This window comes from Bufo gargarizans, chromosome 4 (assembly GCF_014858855.1).
Source record: "Bufo gargarizans isolate SCDJY-AF-19 chromosome 4, ASM1485885v1, whole genome shotgun sequence".
In the NCBI taxonomy this organism is placed as follows: domain Eukaryota; kingdom Metazoa; phylum Chordata; class Amphibia; order Anura; family Bufonidae; genus Bufo; species Bufo gargarizans.
Genome location: NC_058083.1, coordinates 194845932 through 194870469, shown reverse-complemented (window position 1 = coordinate 194870469; position 24538 = coordinate 194845932). Strand labels below are relative to the sequence as shown.

The window sequence follows — 24538 nt, the reverse complement described above, 5'->3', positions numbered from 1 at the left end:
CAAATAGAAAGTGACACTGCTATATTTTTTCATTATTTTATTTATTTATCCACCCTTTTGCTCCCATTTCCATTGTTTCTCCATGAAAATGCCAGTGTGCTACAAATCCCTACCATTATCCCACCTAGGTTTAGGACCTAGACTGTCTCTAAACATTGTATTGTATGGAATTGTACTACACGTCTTTTAGACAGGGGTATGATTGTCAATAGGTATCTTACAGGTTCTCCAGATTTTAGTGTCACTTCATAGGGTTGCTTTTGTATATCTGGTATATTTATGTAATTATCCAGTGGAATGCTTTGCCTCATACCATCAGACTTATTCCTAATTAATTTTGTGCCTGAAAAGCTTTTCCTCTCAGAGAATCCCAAGTCACATAGCTATCTGTACCCACTCCTCTCCACTGAGCGCCACTGTCCTATTTAACGTTACCACATTTTGCATGCCACTTTTTGTCCATACTGGCACACATACTGATACTGAACAAAATAAGTGAATGACCAAATATTGTAAGTAAAAAAAATGACTTGGGCGGACTGAGCAAAACCAAATCAAAGTTCAGTCACTTATGTTTCAATGGTACAGTTTACTATAATTTTCAATTGAGTTTGCAGATTTTTGTGCCCTGTAAGAACCTGGTAAATTCAGGTGAAGTTAGCCCCCAGCTTAATCCATGCATTTGTACTCTCACCATAGAGGTGTGACCTGCATTCATCAGTTATCGATCATCAATAAGTTGGTAATACCCCTTTAACTCTAAGGGGGAATACCTCAGTATGGCATCCAGAAGAACATGGCACAATTTTTCCGGATTAATTAAGAGATAGACTGGCAGGGGCATAACTGTAATTCATAGGACACCATAGCAAAATAACATGAGGCCCCTGCCACCTAGTGTAAGAAACATAAAACAGCAACATAAGTAGCAATAATAAAAGGTATGTATAATAGCACCATATGTCAGAAAAGCAACATTATATCAAAAAGCCACCATATTGTTATTCCCCTTAAAAAGGCACAATGCTGTTGTAGGGCCCCCCAACCTCTGGGTCCGTAGCAAGTGATATGGCTATAGTTACGCCCATGTATACAGGGGAATTGTATGGCTTTATTGGAAACGATGAAGACCTGTAGATCCAGAGAATTTTCTAAGGGTAGGGACACATCATTGCAATGTCTGCCTGATTCTGAAACTGAGTTCACGTGGCTGCACAATCTTTTGGGTAAAACCCCAGTTCTACCCTTACAATCATGCGGCCATTGGTCATCATATGGGGCGCGATTTTGACTGCATGTGGAGACTGCAGTGTGTGTCCTTGCCCTGAAGGCCAAATCAAGGGAGTTTACCTGACCCTTGTATGAGCTTCTTCTTAGACTTGTCTGACATATTTCTTGCTTTACCTTTCCATAAATCCTACTATTTTGTCTTCTAGCTGGTGCTGTTTGCTGGGAAGTTAAACACCATTGCAGCAATTGTGACAATTTTCTTCTTACTGGTGTATACTGCTGTGGGTCTTGCCTGTCTGGCGCTGGAATGGGCATCTGCACCAAATTTCAGGTGAGCTGAAAATCTTTGTAATTATATAAATCCATTGCTACCAATAATAGTTAGTTTTGTATGCTATTAATGTACTAAATTGAGCAATATGTTTTTTTGTTTTTCTTTGGGGCATTGACGAGGCCCAGGCATTACCATGTTCTGGCTGGTGAGGCCTCGGGTGAAAAGTTTGAGAAGTTCAGTTTTGATCAACTAGAGTTGGAGTACATCACATGAATGTAACAGTTTGTGCTTGAATTGCAGCAAAACTCTAATCAATGCACTAGAATGTTAAAAATATAGATTTTATCTGGGGTTATAGAGTCCAAGATTTTTTCCTGATTTTTTTGTCCAGACACAACCATAGCAGCATATTATAAATCTAATATTCTAATCTGAATGTCTTGATAAGAAATGACTCTCCCTCTTCTGTCTCCCCCTGCCTAGCCCTGGCACTCACTCCCTTCTCTAAGTGTGCAATTTCTTTTCTACTTTTGCATTTGCCCTTCAAACAACATCTACATATATATACTCCTCCCTTGACAGCAACCTCTGAAATTGATACTTACACTAAATTTATGAAACTTTTCCCAACTTGCCTCTGATTTCCCTGGCCGTCTGCCAGCAATGCCTTTCTTTCCATTAGTGGTAATTAACTAACAAGATAGGGACAGAACAGCACCAGGCAGGCAGCTGTAGTCAGAAGACGGAGACACGGCATGCATATTGTACAGCTCTTACACTTCTAGGAGATGGGATTCTCCCTGGAAACATGTTAACAGGTTAATGCATGAATTCATAGTCCTTTTGACACCAGCATAAACATTGATGCTTTGCCAAATGTGCAAGTTTATTTCAATCGGAGAGGAGACAAGGATGGAGAAACCAACATGCTGAAATCCAACATGCTTGAAACCACCCTGACCTCTTTAATTGGGAAATCACTGGCTGGTTCCCCATATACATGAAACCATCAGCCAATTCAACCAAAAATGATGGGTTTGGACAATTCATCTAATGTTTGTGGTCACCTTTTTACATGACACTGGGATAGGATGACGCATTTCCAACAAGGGCTGCCCTGCTCAGTTGTACCGTAAATGCCATTTCTCTCATGTGGAAATGTCTGGGAGCCATAACAACTCAAAGCAATAGGCCATACAAGCTTACAGAATGAGACAAGAAAGTGGTGAAACTCTAGCAAGTTGCAAAACTGTTCATGGGACCTTCCGAGATTGTAGAGAGCCTTTCATCCTATATGAACCCCCTAAACTGCCAGCATAGTATGAGATATTTTCCACATAAAGGAAAAAAGTAAGCGCTACCTAACATGAATAGTCATGTGGACAGGGGCAAATTGGCCATAGACCTTACAGAGAAATCTCCCGGTGGGCTGATGCCCAGGGGGCTGTCTGAGTCCTCCTCACAGCCAGCTAGTGGAGGTTTTTGGGGATGTATTTTTTGCTGCTGGCAGCAGTATTTTGTGATGGATTGTGAAATTTGGCTCTGTTGGGGATCTTTTTGGTATAATATCCCACAATATGATATTGCTGGCCCTGCCTGCCAATTTGGACCCGACTGCAAAATGGGGCTACTTTTAGTATTTTTTCCAGGGCCACTTTAAGTTCCCAGTCCGCCCGTGCATGTGGACAGTCTCAGTCTCAGGAGTAGTCTCAAGACTTGAAAGCCAGCTGTAGTGGCAACCAATTCTGCTTGTAGTAGCTTCAGTAGTAACCCAGGTTACTTTGACTAAATTTTTTTCTTTGTGCTGAAAGTGACAATGTAATGAATGTTGGTCGAACAGCTGCATCCTAGTCTGAGATCACAATAGAATGAGTGGTCTAGTTGGGCCCTGGAGTCATGGAAAATGTATTCTTTGGATTTATAAGGCACCTTTCACCCCTCATCTAGTAGATAGATAAATGGGTTTGCTTGACACTTTTAACATTGGGGCAAACTTTCTAACAAAATGGGGTTGTTCAAAATGGACAACCACTTTAAAATCTTATCATAACATTACACACACTTGTTTGCTCCAGATTTTGTTCCAATGTGGGGTTGGTACTTTCACACTAGCAGCACGGACCTCCGGCAGGCTGTTCCAGCAGGTGAACATCCTATCGAATCTGTACTGCCGCTAGTGAACGCGTGCCCCTGGGCTACCGCTCCTGCCCATTGACAATATTGACGTCATACTTTTATTCCGGCGGCCTCTCGGCATGCACTGCCGTGCTGCCGCCGGAACTCCGCTCCGCCCCCATTATAGTCAATGGGGCTGGAGCGGTAGACCGGGGGCACGCGTGCACTAGCAGCAGGACGGATCTGACAGGCTGTTCACCCACCGTTTTTGTTGAAAAACAGAAAATGGGTGTCACAGAAACCTTACTGCAGTCCCATGGATGAATTAGACTGAGGCAACCAAGCCATTGCCATGTATTAGTTCTCTGGCTAACTAATGGTCTTCTAAGTGCCACGTTCCAAAACCGAGTGAAATCTCTACCCTAAATAGCAAGGAGATGTAGGGTAGGTACACACAGGGTAGAGAGGCTGAGGATTTTATCTGCAAACCTGTGCAGGTAAAACTGCAGCGTATTACAAATCTCATCCACATGCTGCAGATCTTTTTCCAAATGGCAAAGGTCAGATTTTTAAATGCTTAATTTTGACTGGGGATTTCATCCCTTTCAGTGTATTTGGGTGAAATTCAGCAAAAGCAGCTCATTACATTGCAGATTCACCATGACTGTGTAGTAAAATCTGCCACATGTGGACCTACCCGGAAGGTTACATGTTAGAGTACTGTACATGGCTTTTTGATGAGCCATTAAAACTGGTTCACAGAGGATGTAAGGTTTGGGTGTCCACTTACTGGTGACATTTTGTCTGTTTCTAAACAGATATTAATATCCTCTCAGGATACTCACCAGTGATTTTTATCTTATATCTATAATATCTATATTGCACAAGTATAATGTTCATACGCTTATTGAAATATTGTAGACAACATGGAATATTGACAGTAGTAAGTATTGAGATACAGTGAGGTTTTAAATCGTCACACAAAAAGGAGTCATTGCATTGCCGCTGTCACAGCGGAGTGGGACATTTTCTGCAAAAGAGATTGATGACTGAATTATACAGACACCATCCAGTTCTCATATGGTATAGGCACGTGTGGGTAAATTGGTATCTAACTGGATTCAGGAAATATGCTCCTCCTTTGACAGCCTAAATCACTTTAAATTCTAATTTTACTGTCTAAGGTTTGCAGTTTTTGAGTTTATGCACACGACCGCATCCGTAAATTGTGGATCCGCCAAATATGGATCCCAGCTTATTGCATACCGCTATTTATTTTTAAACTTACAGTATGTAGAAATGTCTTATCATTGTCTGTAAAACAGAAGAATAGGGCTTGTTTTATTTTTTTCCGCCGGACTGCGGAATGTATATGCAGGTGCGGACATCACACGGTAAATGGATCCGCAAAAAATGCGGACAGAAGCTACGTCTGTGTGCATAAGCCCTTATACAGTTCTTCGCAGTTAGACTGAAGTTCCTTGGGCCCACCCTTTGTGTATATAGGACCTTAAAGGGGTTGTCTCACTTCAGAAAATGTCATTTATCCTGTAGACAGAGTTAATACAAGGTACCTACTAATATATTGTGATTTGCCCATATTGCCTCCTTTCCTGGCTTGATTCATTTTTCATCACAATATACACTACTTGTTTCCCCGGTTATGACCACCCTGCAATCTATCAGCAGTGGTCGTGCTTGCACACTATAGGAAAAAAAAAATCCGGCCTCTCTGGTGAACGGGACCATGGGAGCTCACATAGGAATGCATGTGCAGCAGCTCCTGTCCCAGCTCTCTTGTATGTGCTCTGCAGAACTGGCTGTAACCCCTGGAAATGAGCGGTGTATAATTAAATGGAAAAATGAATCCAGCCAGCAAAGAAAGCAATATGGACAATCATAATACATTAGTAAGTGCCTTGTATTCACTTTCTCTACATGATAAATGCCACTTGCTGAAGTCAGACAACCCCTTTAAAGTCCTGTATACACAGAGGGTGGGCCTTCAGAATCATTCCCCCTGGTGGGCCCAAGGGACTTCAGTCCAACGCTGCAAAGAACTGGATAAGGTCTGATGCACACGGGTGTAGTTTCTGTCTGCATTTTTTTGAGGATCGGAAGCGGACCCATTCACTCTGTGTTGTCCGCAATTTGCTGCTGAGACAATCCCTTTAAGAGCCCTGTTTTATTAGGGGTCTATTATTGTCAGATCTTACGCTCCCTGAGTATCCTCTGATACTATGGTGTGCCAGTCTGACCCTGTTTTTTTTTAACCTACCTAGATTGCTGCATTTTGGGGACTTCATTGACAGATTGAAGACTATTGATAGCAATGTGTGCTTACCTCCACAGTCCAAGTGATAATGTAGGGGAAAGGTCATTCATTTGAATGTAGATTATGTCAGACTTTGGGATTAGTGATCCAAAAGCCTGAGTGGTGTTCCTACTGGGGAGTTTACTTGCATTTACTTGCATGCTGCCTCTGTTGTTAAAAATGCAAGATATAGAACAGAAACGATGGAAATATGTGAGTACATGGTTGACATCTGAGATCATGATGTAGCCAGGTATGCTTTTGGAGGCATACATCTACAAAATCTGTCATAAGAGATGCGATGAATGCATTGTGTGCAGGGTTCTAGTGAATTTGATGTGTTTTCAGTTGTAAGCAATGCTCTGCTAATCGTTTTTAACAGTGATTTATCTTCTCTTGCTGGTTTTCAAAGTATCTTTACTCTGTTTAGTCACTGTGACACATCTGTTTGGCTGCTTCTGATCTCTGTTTGGTTACTGGGATCCCCTAAAGACTTTGCTACCTTGGAGGAAGGCTGAACAATCCAGTCATGAACAAGTTAATTCAAGGAGATCTGACCTCACAAGCAGCGCTTCATAACAAATTATATAATGTATAGCTTCTTATTGATCCCAGCTACAGCCTTGAAACAATCTGAATTCAATACCATAAGTATATTAGAAATGAAAAGTCATCAAGATGTGAGTCTCCTGAGACCTATTACTTCTATAAATTAAGGCCTTCATTGTAAATATGCATGAACTGACAGGCCGGTTAGAAGGCATCTGTCTCACTCCGTATGAAAAGATGAAAGCAATAGTCACACTTTATAAGAGCCAACGTAACTATACTATCCCTGGAAGAAGAAGCTCTGGACATGTTCTGCCATGAAACCTTGTGTCCTGGCATTCTGGTGGATGTTATTTTGAAACGTACCACTGACCTAAACATTGGTGCAGACCAATTACCCCCAATCTGTCTTAGGGCTCGTTCACATGACCATTGGTGTCCCGTGCCCGTGCTGTGAACCGCAAATTGCGGTCCGCAATGCACGGGCACCTTCCGTATAGCAGGTGCATAGGGATCGCAGACCTCAACTTGAATGGGTCCTCGATCCCTCCGTTCCACAAAAAGAGAGCATGTTCTATCCTTTTGCGGTGCAGAGGTACGGAACAGAACCCCAGAAAGCACTCCATAGTGCTTCTGTAGTGTTCCTTTCCGTGCTTCCGTTTTGCATCTCCGGATTTGCGGACCCATTGAAATAAATGACAACGGAACGGTGCCCGTGTATGCGGTCCACAATACAGGAACGGGACACCAACGGTCGTGTGAAGGCGCCCTTAGGCTTGTTTTACCTTTTCATTTTCCGTTCTGATGTAAAAAAAAAAAAAAAAAAAAAAAAAATATATATATATATATATATATATATGTTAAAAAGAAAAACATACATGTTTGGCATCCATTTGAGCCATTTTCATCTGAGATCCATTTTTTTAAGACATAAAAAAGTAATGCATGCATTTTTTACAGGATCCTGTTTTTTTGGGGGGGGGGTTTATATTCTTTTGACGGATCAGAAGAATGGAAAATAAAACTGTTCTGTGAAACCAGCCTTAATTGTGGTGGCCACTTTCAGTAGGATCTCAGTCTCACCGATCATCTCCTGGATGTCCTGGAATAACAAACTCAGTCCATGAAGACCTCACCTCACAATTTACTTAAAGGATCAGTTGTTAATGACTTGGTGCTACATACCAATATGCACTTTGAGAGGTCTTGCGGAGCCCATGCCTTGACACATCAGAGCTATTTTGGCAGCGTGAAGGGGACCTACACAATATTGGTTTTGTTATGGCTGATCGGTGAATATGCAACTGTATGCCATACAGTTATATAGGTCTGCCATTGATTCCCACTGTAATTAAAACTTATACCATAGGTAAACTTTTTTTGTGGGATACCCTAATATTGGAAAGCGTAGATGACTGCACTTTCCATTACAATTTAATATGAGGTATGCTGTCACATACCAGACAGATGTATGCCAAAAGTCTGTTCTGTATATAGCAGATGTACACTCCGTGTGGTTTTTGTTTAATGAAAATGAAACATAAGTATTAGGGCTCATGCACACGAACATATTGTCCATTCTGTTTCTTTTTTTTTGCGGACCGTATGCGGAACCATTCATTTCAATGGGTCCACAAAAAAAAAAACTGAAGTTAGGCCTCTTGCACACAAACGTTTTTAGTTTTGTTTGTCCGTTCTATTTTTGTGGATTCCGTTTCTGGTCTGCATGGAACCATTAATTTCAATGGTTCCGCAAAAAAAAAAAAAAATGTACTCCGTATGCATTCCGTTTCCATATTTCCATTCCACTGAAAGATAGAACTTGTCCTATTATTGCCCGCAAAAAAACAGAATGCATACAGAATGCAGTCGTATGTCTTCCGTATCCGTTCCGTTTTTGCGTAACCATCTATTGAAAATGTTATGCCCAGCCCATATTTTTTTACGTACTTACTGATTAAACATTATTCTATGCTTCCGTTTCCGTTTGCAATCCGCAAAAAAATGGATCGCAAACTGAAACCAAACGGTAAAATGGAACAGCAAAACGGAAGCGGAACGGAAACAAAAACACTACTGAAACAAAAAAAAAACGGAAAAACTGATCAGTTTAAAACGGACCGCAAAACCATACGGTCGTGTGCAAGAGGCCTTATTCTGTGTGCATTCCGTTTCCGTATGTCCGTATTTTCGTTCCACCAAAAAATAGAACATAGAAAAAATTATAACACATGTAGCCACTTAATAGCAGTTATTTGGCTAGTCTACTGTCCAGAAGTTCATGATTGCGACCTCAAAAATCCAATGGGCTAGTGGTTGCAATGTATGAAGAAAAGGACTTCTCAGGTTGGAATAGGTCTCCTATTGGATTCAGACTGCTAGAAGATGCTGAAAGAGTTATATTAACTGCCCTAAATCCCGAATCCTTGAAACTGCTTGCCATCCCTACTGTAAAGCTACTTGCAATCCATATTCACACCAAAAAAATCTCATGTGTTATTTATGTTTTTTGTTGCGGATTTGATGCAGCTTTGCCACAGATCTCACCCTTGCATTGCAAAGGGTGATCCCCCCAAATATGATAACACAAACAATTGAGATTGCTGTGGTTTTCAAAATCCACATGGCAGGCCAATTTCCACATGGAGGAAAAAAAGCTAAGTATATACTGTATGAGATTTCTCTAAATTAACACTGCGTTCTTTCCGCACAGAAAAAAAAAACGCACGTAATCCGCAATATGTGCAGGTAGCCTTAAAGTGTTGTCTTCCAGGGATTCCCACGAGCTGGTGCTAAGGAATCTGAAGAGCTCAGGGTAGACGTGTTGGGAACAGAATGACTTTACTGCCCAGCTCACTTCTATATATAAGATTTGTTACCTTGTCTGTAGAGGTCCATTGCTTCTGACTGTGACCTCACAAAACCTTCACCAGACAGCTAAATAGTCAATTAATCCCTAGACCGTTTGTGTCATGGCAAGTAATGGCATTTCTGGTTAAAAGCTATCTAGAAATATCACATGCAGCAAAATCAATAATTTGTTTGATAGATATTCACTTTGTGCTGCTTTGTTATGTGGACGTGAACAAAAGTGTAACCTCTTTGTTTTACTCCTGGGGATCAACAAAAGCATCTCGGATATTGATTATGGAAATGACACTTAATGGGGACTCTAAACTCTAAAGCCATTTTGGCTCTGCTATGTATGCAAAGTGTATTAGGTTTTTTTCTTTTCTTTTATTACTACATGGTTAACAGACCAAAAAAGTGCGCCTACAAAGGAATGAAGCTGGAGGTGATGGGCACTGACTGGCAAACTGTGTGCCAGGCTCCCCCACCAGGCAGCACATTGTGTCTGGCTGAGCGTCATTCTCTTCTACCACTGCGGTCCTTGACGTGTGAAATAAAAGGATTTTAATTACCTTTCTGCAAAAACAACAATTAGAGAAAATAACAGGATTTACTCCCGCCTCCCACCTCCCATGTCTTTCACCCCACCTACAAACCCCACTTATGCTTAATGTGTCTGCAGCCTCTCAGAGCTAATCAGAGCCTCCACCAAATGCTGATAGCCACTTGCATTACAATGTGGGATAAATAAACCCTTTCACTGCTGGCAATCCATTATTAGTTATATGTTCCCCAGGACAGTTTTCCATAATGTCAATCACTGTGAGGTTGGTCAGCAGTCTAGTCATTTTTTATTCTGTAACTTATAGACTTAGTAATATTGAATTGCTCTCAGAGACTGAACGTGAGCTCTTGTCCCACAGCAGAAAAAACCCAGAATGGAAATATGAAGCTCAAATCGCTCACCAGCATCAGATGATTGCTACATAAAACGAAAAGGAAACGTTGATAAAAGGGACTTGCTGCTGAAATCATTTTCTTTTTGTCTGTGTTCCTTGTGATATCCTTATTATCGTTTTGCTTGTGAAGTAATCCAGCTGTTTTCAGTAGAAGACAGAAGGAAAGGCGAGCTTCTAACATATCCATGCTAGACATGCTTTTAAACTAATTACTTCTGACCCTCTGTAAACCCTCTCTCCATAGATACTTTCCATCCTCTCACTCCTTCAGAACCTGCCTGTTTCCCTCAAGGCCTCCCTCAGTCGGAATACCACAAAATAATCTAGAACATTTTAGCAATAATATACACTGGTCTCTGTGGGGTTTGGAAAAGTAAGCAAGTGCATCATAAGTTCTAGTTTTCTCAAAATGCCATGTTTTAGATGATCTGCGAGGAGCAGCTGGTTACTCAGTCTGCAGATCTCTTCACTCTCTGCTCCATTACTGATCATCATTTATACAGCATGTATACAGATGTTCACCTCTCTGCTACCCCTCTCTCCACGGTCTCTTTGTTGGAGGGTAGGGGTAAGCGAGAGACGAGAGAGCTGGCTTTTAAGTGGCTTGTATATTTTCCCAGCTGGATGCATTAATGACAGGGGGTCGCTGATTGGAATGGTAATTTGCAGCTATGGACCTTGCCGGCTGCATGTTATGATTAGGAGATATTAGTGAGGAAGGTACATCATGAAAATGAGGGGGATGTTTTCACTTGGGGGAGCGGCATATAGCTGCGCTTTATATTAGATTTTATTTGCAGAGCCTAGCTCCATCTAAGAGGTTTTGATGTCATTAACCTGTTACTGGCCAAATCTGTGTATCGAGTGAAAACATTAAGACGTGGATTTCCATGTACAGTAGAAGGGTCTGAATCAAATATTCTGCCTCCGGCTACGTAGGGTCCCCTTAAAAGGGGTTGTCCGGGTTCATAGCTGAACCCAGACAGTTCATGCTCCAATGATCTCCTTTGCCCTGTGCTGAATCACGCAGGGCAAATGCATTTTCTGGAGTTCCGGGGACGAACTGGGTTCTCCTTAAGGCTGCTAGGTGGAGGCTTCCGCCCAGCAGTGAGCCCGGTGATGTCACCGGCACTGATGGGCGGTCTTTAGCGCTGCCCTAGCCTGTAAAATGGTTAGGCTCCGATGCTAATATCAGGGGCGCTGCCTGGGTAAAATTATGGGTATGTTCGAGTTCAACTCTGAACCTGGACAACCCCTTTAAATCCTTTTAATGAATTAGTCACATGAACATTTTTGACGTTACACTAGAATTCTTGAAGGAGAGAATGGAGAGCAATTGCAAGAGTAGTTATGCCTTCTGTTATGGTAATGCCAGACAATGAAATATTTGCCATGCAGATTCCTTATCCGTAACCGAATAAAGGAAATGTGTCACCAAAATCTACAACCAGGTAACAACACATATCCTTTTTTCTAATTTATTTTTATTACAGATAAATGAAAAGATTACAAATTTTTTTTAATTCTATTTTCTGAACATGATTATGGGGGCTGCCATCTTGCTTGAGCTGTTCTTAACAATATTTAGAAAGCATTAAGAAAATTGCTTTACAACAGCCCCTTGGGCTATAGAGGCTTAGGATTAGAGGTATCGGATTGCAGTTTTAAAATGGTTTTTACATTGTCAAATCGAATGCCGAATTTCTTTACCGAACTCTCGCCTCGGCAGAGCCCATACATTTGAATGCTGTAGGGAGTCGGGTGTCCATGCAGCATTTAAATGAAGTGTCACAGCCCCAGAATCTCCACTCTCATTGAGAGCAGAGACACAGGAGAAGCCGGCAAGGAACCAATCAGAGTCGTCCCTTGCTCACGATCGCTCTGATTGGGTAGTCTATACAGACTAATCAGTCGTAACGTAGGCAGTGTTAAAATGCTGTATTCAGGCTCTGAAATCAAGTATGGCCCCTTCTGTGCACCTAGTGCCCCTGATGCCTCCTTTGTGCCCCGTCTTGCTCCTGCACTGTGCCATGCTGCCATCCCCCACAGCCAGCCTTACTGCATGGATATGGCAGCGGTTTAGGAACAAAGCTGCCGCCATCAGCATTTAACCCTGTCATTTAACCCCTTACATGCTATGCTTGGTAGCGACTGCTGATGTAAGGAGTTAACAGAGGGAAGGAGTTTGGGAGCTCCCTCTCTCCCCCATTGGGCTGCCGTGCTGCGATGGCAGCTTCCCGATGGTTACCATTAGGGATGATCGAATTTCCGGTTATGAAATTCGTTCATGCTTTATTTACTGGTAATAGGTGAATTGCGTTATGGATTCCGTCAAAATAATGTTTGCCACGTTTAGTTTACGTGACACCTAAGGCTTTTTGTGTTATGGTTTTTTTTATAGATTTTTTTTCTTTTTATTTTGGGAAAACAGTGAAAAATTTTAAAAAATAATACATTTGTTTTGCTTTTACTTTTTTTAAATATACAAAACTGGCACCAAAATAACTTATTAAAATGGTCTCCCTACTTTGTTTTTTTTATTATTATTATTATTATTATTATTATTGTGTTTTACTTTAAAGACCTCTTAGGGACACTGACATTTTTATTTTGCACTTTTCCGCTGTAGCTGAGACATCCAAAGTAGCCCCAGTTACAGGAAAAACAGCCTCCTTTGGGGGCATTCTACACAGGCAGGGATGATCAGGGTTTGCTGAGACCAAACAGCTCTGCTCTGTCTCTCAGATACCTGCTGATCACTTAATCTCCGGGTCCAATAGAGACGGCATAGCTGCTTCCTCTTTTTACTGCATAGTGCTTATTGAACACTATGCACTAAGCACAGTAGAAGGCAGAAGCAGTTTTAAACCGCTTCTGTCTTTTCTTTGGGGTCCCAACCTGCTCCTGCTAGATTGCATGAGCTTTATTTCCACTCCGTACATGTATGGCTCCCAGGATTAAAGCCCAGGATCAAGCGCCATACATGTACTGCACTTGGTCGTAAGGAGGCTAATACCTTCTTTGAAGTGCTTTCCTTATTTAGCGCATAAGATTTATCTCCATTTGCAGCATAGTATGAATGAACTGCAAGGATACTTGTTCAGTAGTCAAACTGATCGCAGGGCCAGCTTTATTTCAAAATTTCAGTCTGGGCATTCATGTGAGTTATACATGTAGACTGGCACACTCATAATATACATGCATGCATCCAGACTTCCTACTAAATACATACAAGCACATATTCTATATTCATGTAAGCACTCATGTATGCATGCTGACTACATAATTGTGCATACGGGAAATGAAATGACAATGACAATTGGATCCAGCTGAATAGGCATCCTGTATGCTATTTTCAGTATACATTATTTTCCAGACTGCTTTTTTTCTTGAAATAAAATTGTATACTTCAACTGTATAGAAAAACGTCAACCAAACGTGAACCAAGCCCTTATCAGGGAGAAGAGGAGCGCTATGCATGGCAGCAGCATCAGGCAGAGGATACTACTACTTCGGACCATTGGGTTCTAATATTCTGCTGTACTATGGACATGCAGACCTACCAGCTGTAAAAAGGCTCATGTCACATGTGGTTCCTTATACAGTTGCAATAAAAAGTATGTGAACCCTTTGGAATGATATGGATTTCTGAACAAATCACAGTCTGCTTAAACTAATAACACACAAAGAATTAAATGTTACCATGTTTTTATTGAACACACCATATAAACATTCACAGTGCAGGTGGAAAAAGTATGTGAACTCCTAGACTAATGACATCTCCAAGAGGTAATTGGAGTGAGGTGTCAGCCAACTGGAGTCCAATCAATGAGATGAGATTGGAGGTGTTGGTTACAGCTGCCCTATAAAAAAACACACACCAGTTCTGGGTTTGCTTTTCACAAGAAGCATTGCCTCATGTGAATGATGCCTCGCACAGAAGAGCTCTCAGAAGACTTACAATTAAGAATTGTTGACTTGCATAAAGCTGGAAAGGGTTATAAAAGTATCTCCAAAAGCCTTGCTGTTCATCAGTCCACGGTAAGACAAATTGTCTATAAATTGGGAAAGTTCAGCACTGCTGCTACGACCCAAAGCATAGAAGTAAATCAACAACAGAATGGCTTAAACAGAAGAAAATACTCCTTCTGGAGTGGCCCAGTCCTGACCTCAACCCGATTGTGATGCTGTGGCATGACCTCAAGAAAGCGATTCACACCAGACATCCCAAGAATATTGCTGAACTGAAACAGTTCTGTAAAGAGGAATGGTCAAGAATTACTCCTGACCGTTGTGCACGTCTGATCTGCAACTACAGGAAACGTTTGGTTGAAGTTATTGCTGCCAAAGGAGGTTCAATCAGTTATTAAATCCAAGGGTTCACATACTTTTTCCACCTGCACTGTGAATGTTTACATGGTGTGTTCAATAAAAACATGGTAGCATTACATTTTTTGTGTGTTATTAGTTTAATCAGACTGTGATTGTTTATTGTTGTGACTTAGATGAAGATCAGATCACATTTTATGACCAATTTGTGCATAAATCCATATAATTCCAAAGGGTTCACATACTTTTTATTGCAACTGTATATCATACCTTGTAACCACAGTTCGCCTCTGCCCAGGACTACTCTAAAGGCATAAAGTATAGAATTTGCTTAAGGCCTCATGCACACGACTTCCGTTTTCTGTGATTTTCTGCGGACCCATTGACTTTCAATGGGTCTGTTAAAAACTCGGAAAATGCACTGTTGTTCATCAGCGGCCGTGATCCGTGTTTCCTGTCCGTCAAAAAAATAAGACCTGTCCTATTTTTTTGACGGACAACGGTTCACGGACCCATTCAAGTCAATGGGTCGGTGAAAGAACACAGATGCACACAAGATTGGCATCCGCGTCCGTGATCCGTGGCCGTGATTAAACTGGGACTCCGATCAAAACTCTCCGCTGCCACCAATGATCAGGGAGAGGGGGGGGGAGAGGGGAGGCTGCACACTGTGCCACCAATGGAAATAATACAATAGAGGGAGGGAGGGGGGTCGTGGGGGGCCGCACACTGTGCCACCAATGAAAATAATACAATAGAGGGAGGGGCCGCACACTGAGGGAGGGGGTGCTGGGGGGGCCGCACTGGCCACCAATGAAATTAAAACTGGGGAGGGAGGGGGTCTGCTGCCTGGCAGCCCCTGATCTCTTACAGGGAACTATGATACGCACAATTAACCCCCCTGCGGCACCTGAGGGGTTAATTGTGCTGATCACGGCCCCCTGTAAGAGATCGGGTGCTGCCAGTTCTTAGTATGTTCTAACTAGAAGCGTCCCCATCACCATGGGAACGCCTCTGTGTTAGAATATACTGTCGGATCTGAGTTTCACGATCTAACTCATATCCGACAGTATATTCTAACATACAGGCGTTCCCATGGTGATGGGGACGCTTCAAGTTAAAATATACCATCGGATTGGAGAAAACTCCGATCTGATGGTATAATAGGGACTCCTGACTTTACATTGAAAGTCAATAGGGGACGGATCCGTTTGCAATTGCACCATATTGTGTCAACGTCAAACGGATCCGTCCCCATTGACTTGCATTGTAAGTCAGGACGGATCCGTTTGGGTCCGCACGGCCAGGCGGACACCAAAACGATTTTTTCTTCATGTCCGTGGATCCTCCAAAAACCAAGGAAGACCCACGGAAGAAAAAACGGACACGGATCACGGACCTACGGACCCTGTTTTTGCGGACCTTAAAAAGAAAACGGTCGTGTGCATGAGGCCTAATTTTGTGAAACCCCCTTATTTATGAACCTGCTAGCAGTTACAAAGTTGCTGTTCTTTCTTATTAATAGGTACGTGGATTTAGTCTGATGCTGTTGAGTTTTCTTTATCTCCTTATTTTGTATGTGCCTTCTTCATATCTGCCTCCCTAACATGGCCTGTAAAGGAACTAGTCCTAATGTCAGTTCTGAAAGTAAATTATTACACTCGATCTGTCGAGTGATTTCTGCTCTTTGGTTGATCTATATATTATATACCCGTACTTTTCACTTTATAAGACACACTCTCCCCCCCCCCCCCCAAAAGTGGGGCTGAAAATGGCTTTGCGTCTTATAAATCGAATATCTGGAGATACAGCACAAGGTCCTGGAGCTTGTTGCGCAGGGTGTCGAGCTCCCCGGTCAGCTGCTTCTCTACCTGCTTTTGCAGCCGCCCGTTCTCAGCCGCCAGCTGCCGCCCGAGGCCACGGGCAGGTGCTAGAGACGCGCTCACAGGGGCCACGGGGGCTACTCAGGAGCACCAGCACCACAGGCAATGCACAAGCGGACTGACGGGACCAGCACCAAAGAGGAGACTGCTTCACAGCACTGGTGATGGGGGCTCCGCTGTCACGCCTTGCCCTGTGAATGTGCGGAGATCTGCCAGGCTGGCTGCACATGTTTGACTCGTCTATTTATTTTGGTTTGAGTTGAGCTGGATCCACCTTCCCTCAGGTGTACTGGGTTGATTGTTAGTGGGGATATTTATTCCTCCTTCTCCCAGTGGCCTGTGCGGGTTATAGTTAATTCCTGTGGGCTTAGGATGTATTGTGGATGGTCTGCTCCAGCTCAGCTCAAGATAAGTCCTCTCTGTTTCTTCCCTTGTTGTTTTTTCTCTAGGCCTCTAGGGAGACACTTGCTTCCTCATGCTTGAGGAAGCAGGTCACCTTTTCCCCTTTCCCTTCTGCTCAGGGTTGTCCCTGGGAATATAGACGTAGGAACGAGGGCATGTGCATATCCACCATAAGGGTATGCACATGTGCACAGCAGTATAGGGAAAGCTTCAGGGATCGCTAGGAGGTGACCCTCTCTCCCTAGCTTTTGGGCCTAGTCTATTGTTCTGTTTGTTTTCCCTGTGTTTGGTTAGTTCCCCGCTGATTTACCTTCCATGACATTATAACCCACCTTAAAACTGTCATATCCCTGCTGTTTGCGAAATGGAGGCTTTAGATGCCTTGGTTGATTGCATGCAGGGATTATCGCTGGAGGTTGCTGATCTCCGCAGTTCTGTTGCACGGTGTCAGAATGCTCTGGCGTCTGGCGCCGTTGGAGGAAAACAGGTCTGCTTAGAGCCTAAAGTCACTCTCCCTGATAGGTTCTCAGGGGGTGGTGAGGATTTTATTTGGTTCAGGGAGTCCTGCAGGTTCTATTTTCGTCTGCGGCCGATGTCATCTGGTGACGAGAAACAAAGAGTGGGGATCATTATATCTCTGTTCAAAGGGGACGCTCAGTCCTGGGCTTTTTCTCTGCCGACCGGTGCACCATCCCTCTAGTCGGTGGATGAATTTTTTAGAGCCTTGGGCTTGATTTATGATGACCCAGACCGCGTCTCTATGGCTGAATCGAAGCTGCACAGTTTGTTACAGGGAGAACGTATTGCGGAGTCTTATTGTGCGGAATTTAGAAGATGGGCAACTGACTCGGGGTGGACTGATCCAGCACTCCGGAGTCAGTTTTTTCAGGGGCTATCTGAGAGGTTGAAAGATGCCCTTGCTTTTCATGAGTATCCCGATTCATTGGAGACGGCCATGTCTTTGGCAGTGCGGCTTGATAGACGTCTTAGGGAAAGGTATAAGATTCTTCTCAAGTGGGGGGTCCCGTCTGTAAATGGATCCGTCCCACCTAGTACCCGGGGTGATGTGACTTTTGAATCTGGGGAAGGAGAGGAGCCTATGCAGTTGGGCCAGGTTTCCTTTCGCTCAGGTGATAGGAACTTTAGGAAGCTGAATAAGCTATGTTACTACTGTGGTAAAAAAGGTCATTTTGTTTATGCGTGTCCTTTTGTTAAACCTCAAAACGGTAAAGAAAAACTACGGAGGTATTCACATAAAGAGAAAGAAAAAAACTCCCTGACTCTTGGTAGTGTGAATTGTGAGTCTGAGCAAGCTAATATGCATTCTCCCTGCAATACCCGTTTTCTCCTGCCTGCCATAGTGGCCCTAGACTCAGGAAACTTTGATTTTGAGGTATTTGACAGTGGTGCAGGGATAAACCTTACTGACTTTCATTTTCTCAAAAATTTTGGTTTTAGAACTAGCGCATTAGAAAAGGTAATACCAGTGTTTGCTATTGATTCCTACCCTCTCTCACAAAAGAGTTTTACTCATATTGTTCATGACATTAAGTTAAGGATGGGCGATTCACATGTTGAGTCAATTTCTTGTTTTGTTATGAGGGGCTTGCCTGCTCCGATGTTTCTAGGTTTACCATGGTTGGTAAAGCATAACCCTACTATTGAGTGGCGAACAAGACAAATCAGTAGCTGGACTGAATTTTGTATGGACAACTGTCTCTGTGCTTCTATCTCAGGGGTGTCAACTACGGTCCTACCTCAGTTTCTTTCTGATTTTGCGGATGTATTCTCGGAGGGTGGAGCTCAGGAGCTGCCCCCCCATCGAGTATATGATTGTCCGGTCAATCTCATCCCTGGAGCTAAACTGCCAAAGTCTTGGCTATACAACCTTTCACAACCCGAAAGAGAGGCTGTGTGGAAGTATATTGCCGAGAGTTTGGCAAAGGGACATATTAGGCCATCCATGTCCCCTGTGGCCGCCGGATTCTTTTTCGTAAGAAAGAAAGATGGATCACTTAGACCGTGTTTGGATTTCTGGGAATTGAATCTTATTATGGTCCATGATCCGTATCCCCTTTCTTTGATTTCTGATCTTTTTGACCAAACTGTCGGAGCCAAGGTGTTCTCCAGCTTGGATTTAAGAGGAGCCTATAATTTGATCATATTAAAGGAAGTAGATGAGTGGAAAACGGCCTTCAATACACCCGAAGGTCATTTCGAGAATCTTTGGTTTAACTAATGCGCCAGCGGTCTTTTAGCGATTTGTCAATGATATTTTCCATAATTTAGTGGGAAGGTTTGTTGTTATTTATCTTGATGACATACTAATTTACTCACCCGATTTGGAGACCCATCAGGATCAAGTGAGACAGGTGTTGTCGATCCTTCAGGAGAATAAATTGTATGCAAAATTGGAAAAATGTGTATTTGCTGTCCAGGAGCTACAATTTTTGGGATACCTGCTTTCTGACTCTGGTTTTCGTATGGACCCCGAAAAGGTCCGGGCGGTACTGGAATGGGACCGGCCTGAGAATCAGAAAGCTCTGATGCGGTTTTGGGGTTTTACCAATTACTACAGAAAATTCATCTTTATTCCACCATTTTGAAACCTTTGACAGATATGACAAAAAAAGGCGCCGACCTCTCTGTCTGGTCGGATGAGGCATTACAGGCCTTTTCTGTTATTAAGAAATGTTTTGCGTCTGCTCCCATTCTGATGCAACCTGATGTGTCTCAACCGTTCGTTGCGGAGGTTGATGCATCAGAAGTGGGGTTCGGAGCAGTTTGGAGCAGGGTCCATCCCCTAGCAAATGGCATCCGTGTGCTTTTTTCTCAAAAAAACTCTCCGCCGCTGAAAAAAATTATGATGTAGGAGATAGAGAATTACTGGCCATTAAATTGGCTTTTGAATAATGGCGTCACTGGTTGGAAGGGGCTACTCATCCTATTACGGTATATACTGACCACAAGAATTTGGCTTACCAGTCTGCTAAGCGCCTGAATCCTAGACAGGCTAGGTGGTCACTGTTTTTTACTTGGTTCAATTTTGTGGTCTCCTTTCGCCCTGGGGTTAAAAACGTCAAGGCAGATGCGTCACAAAGTTTTCCTGGGGGGAGTGATTCGGAGGAACCCGCTCCAATTTTAGCTGATGGGGTGGTGGTTTCTGCTCTGTACCCAGAGTTGGATATGAAGGTGTTGGGGGCCAAGGAGGAGGCTCCTGATTTCTGTCCTCCAGGCAAGTTGTTTGTTCCTGCTGAACTGCGATACAAGGTGTTCAAGGAACATCATGATACAGTCCTTGCGGGACATCCTGGAAGCAAATCAACTATAGATCTTATTTCCAGAGATTCTGGTGGCCAGGGTTGCGCAAGGGTGTGGAGGTGGCTCACACTAGGCCTTTAGGATCCCTTCTTTCTTTTGTCCATCCCGTCTCTTCCTTGGACGCATTTGTCTATGGACTTTATTACCGATTTACTGAGTTCCTCTGGGAAAACTGTGATTTTTGTGGTAGCGGACCGCTTCAGTAAGATGGCTCACTTTATACAGTTAAATAGCTTGCCCAATGCCAAAACTCTCGCTCAGGTTTTTTTCGATAACATTGTAAAACTACATGGCATAGAGGAACGCAATTTGTTTCCAGGTTTTGGAGGGCGTTTTGCTCTCGTCTGGGAATTCAACTGTCTTTCTCTTCGGCTTTTCATCCCCAGTCGAATGGTCAGACAGAGCGCACTAACCAAAACCTGGAGACCTATTTGAGGTGTTTTGTTGCCGAGAACCATGATGACTGGTCCTTGTTATTTTCTCCAGCCGAATTTGCCTTGAATAACCGTAGACAGGAGTCCACTGATAAGTCGCCATTCTTTGGCACATATGGTTTTCACCCACAGTTTGGTACTTTTTCTGGGACTGGATCTTCTGGGATGCCAGAAGAGGAGAGATTCTCTTCCGCCTTGTCATCTATCTGGCGGAAGATCCAAGTTAATTTGGAAAAGATGGGTGAAAGATATAAACGGATGGCTGACAGGAGACGTATGGACCTGTGTGTGGGTGATTCGGTGTGGTTGTCCACTAAAGACATTAACCCCTTAAGGACACAGGGCGTACAGGTACGCCCTTGTGCCCTGGTACTTAAGGACACAGGGCGTACATGTACGCCCTGTGCATTTTCAATCACCGCCGCGCGGCCGGCGGCGATCGGAACCCCGTGCCTGCTCAAAACATTGAGCAGGCACTTGGGGCAAATGCGTCGGGGGGTCCGGTGACCCCCCCATGTATGCGATCGCAAAAAACCGCAGGTCAATTCAGACCTGCGGTTTCTGCGTTTCCGGGTTATTCGGGTCTCTGAAGACCCGATAACCCGGAACAGGATGGTGATGGTGGTGTGATTTCACTCCACCAATCACCATCCAGCGATCCTGAGTGGTGATGGTGACATCACCACTCAGGATCGCTTTCTGATTGGTCAGGGGGCGGTGCGGCGGCAGATTCAAAAGAGGCAGGCGCCCCTCTCCTCCTCCTTTTGTGTTCCAGCGCCGGAGGAGAGAGGAGCTGCCTGCTTGTGTCCACCATCGCTGCCAGCACCCCTGATCTGTGCCCCCAGGACCCGATCTGTGCCCCAGCACCCCATCAGGTACATAGGGACAGCTAGGGAAAGTTTGGGATAGGCAGGGAAAAAAAAGGGAAAGTTAGTTTTTTTTTACTTTTTATTGCATCACCCTAGTTAGGGTGTCTGGGGTCCACAGCACAGCTGTGTGACCCTAGACCCCCCAGGGGTGCTGCCACTTGCCCCCCTCCCCCTGCCACTTGCCCCCCCCCCCCACCTTTTTTGGGGTACTTTTTTTTTTTTTTTTTTTTGAGTTCGCTGACTGTGACCGGCACTTAGCGTCCGGCCACTGTAAGCGCATCGCACACCCCACCGCTGATCAACTTCGGACGGTTGATCAGCAGTTTTGAATTTTTTTTCCTCACTTTTTTGCCCTTTTTTTTAGTTAGTTTTATTTATTTTTTTCTGTTAGTTTTAGGGTGAGTTCGTGAACACCCGTGCCCCCTCACACACGCACACCAAATAAAGAGTTACACACACGCACATATACACGCAGACACACACTCCCCTATGGCCCGCCGGACGTTCTCGGCCGAGGAGGCATACGCCCAGCTTGCCTCCGAGTCCGAGAGTCCCAGTGAGGATGAGGATGACCCCACATTCCTGTTGTCATCCGCATCCTCCTCATCATCTAGCGATGATGATGAGCCCCCAAGGCGGCGGAGACGCCGCCAGGCGGAGCAAGGGGACCGCCATGTTAGGGACCCTGTGGCCCACACTAGTACGAGCAGCTCTGGGGCTCGTACTGGTTTCCCGGCCCACCAGTTAAATCCACCGGAGCACCCTGCCGGTGAACTTGTCTGGTGTAGCCCAGAGCGATACGAGCCCGTGATTCCTGATTTTGTAGGCCAATCAGGAATCCAGATTTCCACAGTGGGCTACACTGAATATGACTTTTTTTGTCATTTTTTCAGTGACTCACTGGTAAATCTGATGGTGGAGCAGACGAATCTGTACGCCCAACAGTTCGTCGCTCAACACCCGGGCTCCTTTTTGGCCAGGCCCGGTGGCTGGACGCCGGTCAGTGCAGCCGAAATGAGGACATTTTGGGGCCTCGTGCTGCATATGGGCCTGGTCAAGAAACCCAGTGCCAGGCTGTACTGGAGTGGGGACGTCCTATATCAGACCCCACTTTACAGTACGGTTATGACACGCTCCCGGTTTGAGGCCATCAGGAAATGTCTGCATTATTCCGATAATGCAGCATGTCCACCCCGAGGTGATCCTGCCCATGACCGTCTGTACAAGATACGGCCGGTCATCGATCACTTTGGGGCCAAATTCATGGAGGCCTATGTACCTGGAAGGGAGGTCGTGGTTGATGAGTCTCTCATTGCGTTCAAGGGGAGACTCATTTTCCGCCAGTATGTGCCTTCCAAGCGGGCGAGGTATGGCGTGAAGCTATACAAAATTTGTGAGAGTACCTCAGGGTACACTTACAAATTTCGTGTGTACGAGGGGCGAGATTCCCGGATTCAACCACCAGAATGTCCCCCCACTCTGGGTGTTACCGGGAAACTCGTGTGGGACCTTATGTACCCACTGCTGGATAAGGGTTACCACTTGTACGTGGATAACTTTTATACCAGTATCCCCTTGTTCCAGTCCCTTGCCGCCAGATCCACGTCCGCTTGTGGGACCGTGCGGAAAAATCAACGCGGCCTCCCTGCCCACCCCCTCCAGGTACCCATCCCCAGGGGTGAGACCCGTGCCCTTACCACTGGAAACCTGTTGCTGGTCAGGTATAAGGACAAGAGGGATGTCCTTATGCTGTCCACAATTCATGGTAACGGCATCACCCCTGTCCCTGTGCGAGGTACCGCGGCAACGGTCCTCAAGCCCGATTGTATCGTCGCCTACAATCGGTATATGGGAGGAGTTGATCTCTCGGATCAAGTCCTCAAGCCATATAACGCCATGCGCAAAACCCGGGCATGGTACAAAAAAGTTGCGGTCTACTTGGTGCAGGTTGCCATGTACAACTCTTTTGTACTATCCCGAAGCGCTGGCAGCACAGGGACATTCCTCCAGTTCTATGAGGCAGTCCTCAAGGCCCTGATCTTTTCGGACCGGGAAAGAGCAGGCCGGAGTACCTCGGGAACTGTAGGCGCCCGGATCGTCCCTGGCCAACACTTTCCAGGTGTGGTCCCCCATACTGGAAAGAAGGGACGAACCCAAAAAAAGTGCAGAGTGTGTCGCAGGAGGGGGATACGGAAGGACACGACTACTCAGTGCGACACATGCCCCGATCATCCGGGCCTCTGCATTGACGGTTGCTTCAGGGAGTATCACACTTCCATGGAGTACTAAATTTATATCCCAATTTAGGACTGACATGGGATAAAAAAAAAAAAATGGTTCTCAGACTTGAGACACCCAAAAAAAACTAAAATAATTTATTAAAAGTAGACATAGGTATTGCCGCGTCTGTAATAATCTCCTCTATAAAAATGCCCCATGACCTAACCCCCCAGATTAAGGCTGCTTTCACACTAGCGTTCGGTATTCCGTTCGTGAGCTCCGTTTGAAGGAGCTCACGAGCGGACCCGAACGCAGCCGTCCAGCCCTGATGCAGTCTGAATGGAGGCGGATCCGCTCAGACTGCATCAGTCTGGCGGCGTTCAGCCTCCGCTCCGCTCGCCTCCGCACGGACAGGCGGACAGCTGAACGCTGCTTGCAGCGTTCGGGTGTCCGCCTGGCCGTGCGGAGGCGTGCGGATCCGTACGGATCCGTCCAGACTTTCAATGTAAGTCAATGGGGACGGATCCGTTTGAAGATGCCACAATGTGGCTCAATCTTCAAGCGGATCCGTCCCCCATTGACTTTACATTGAAAGTCTGGACGGATCCGTACTAGGCTATTTTCACACTTAGCTTTTTTTTGCTAAAATAATGCAGACGGATCCGTACTGAACGGAGCCTCCGTCTGCATTATTATGGGCGGATCCGTTCTGAACGGATCCGCCCGAACGCTAGTGTGAAAGTAGCCTAACACGGTCCAGAAAAAAAAAAAAGGTGCAAAAAAAGTTTT

The 24538-nt window shown here is 44.6% G+C and overlaps 1 protein-coding gene across 1 annotated transcript in view; it reads left to right on the top strand.

Moving 5' to 3' along the window:
- LOC122933809 (solute carrier family 12 member 9-like) overlaps nucleotides 1–24538 on the top strand; it is a 315690-nt gene that overhangs the window by 205011 nt on the left and 86141 nt on the right. Inside the window, exon 9 of the mRNA XM_044288844.1 lies at nucleotides 1437–1561. Within this exon, the coding sequence (XP_044144779.1) occupies nucleotides 1437–1561 (125 nt within the window). The remainder of the gene's footprint in view (nucleotides 1–1436; nucleotides 1562–24538) is intronic.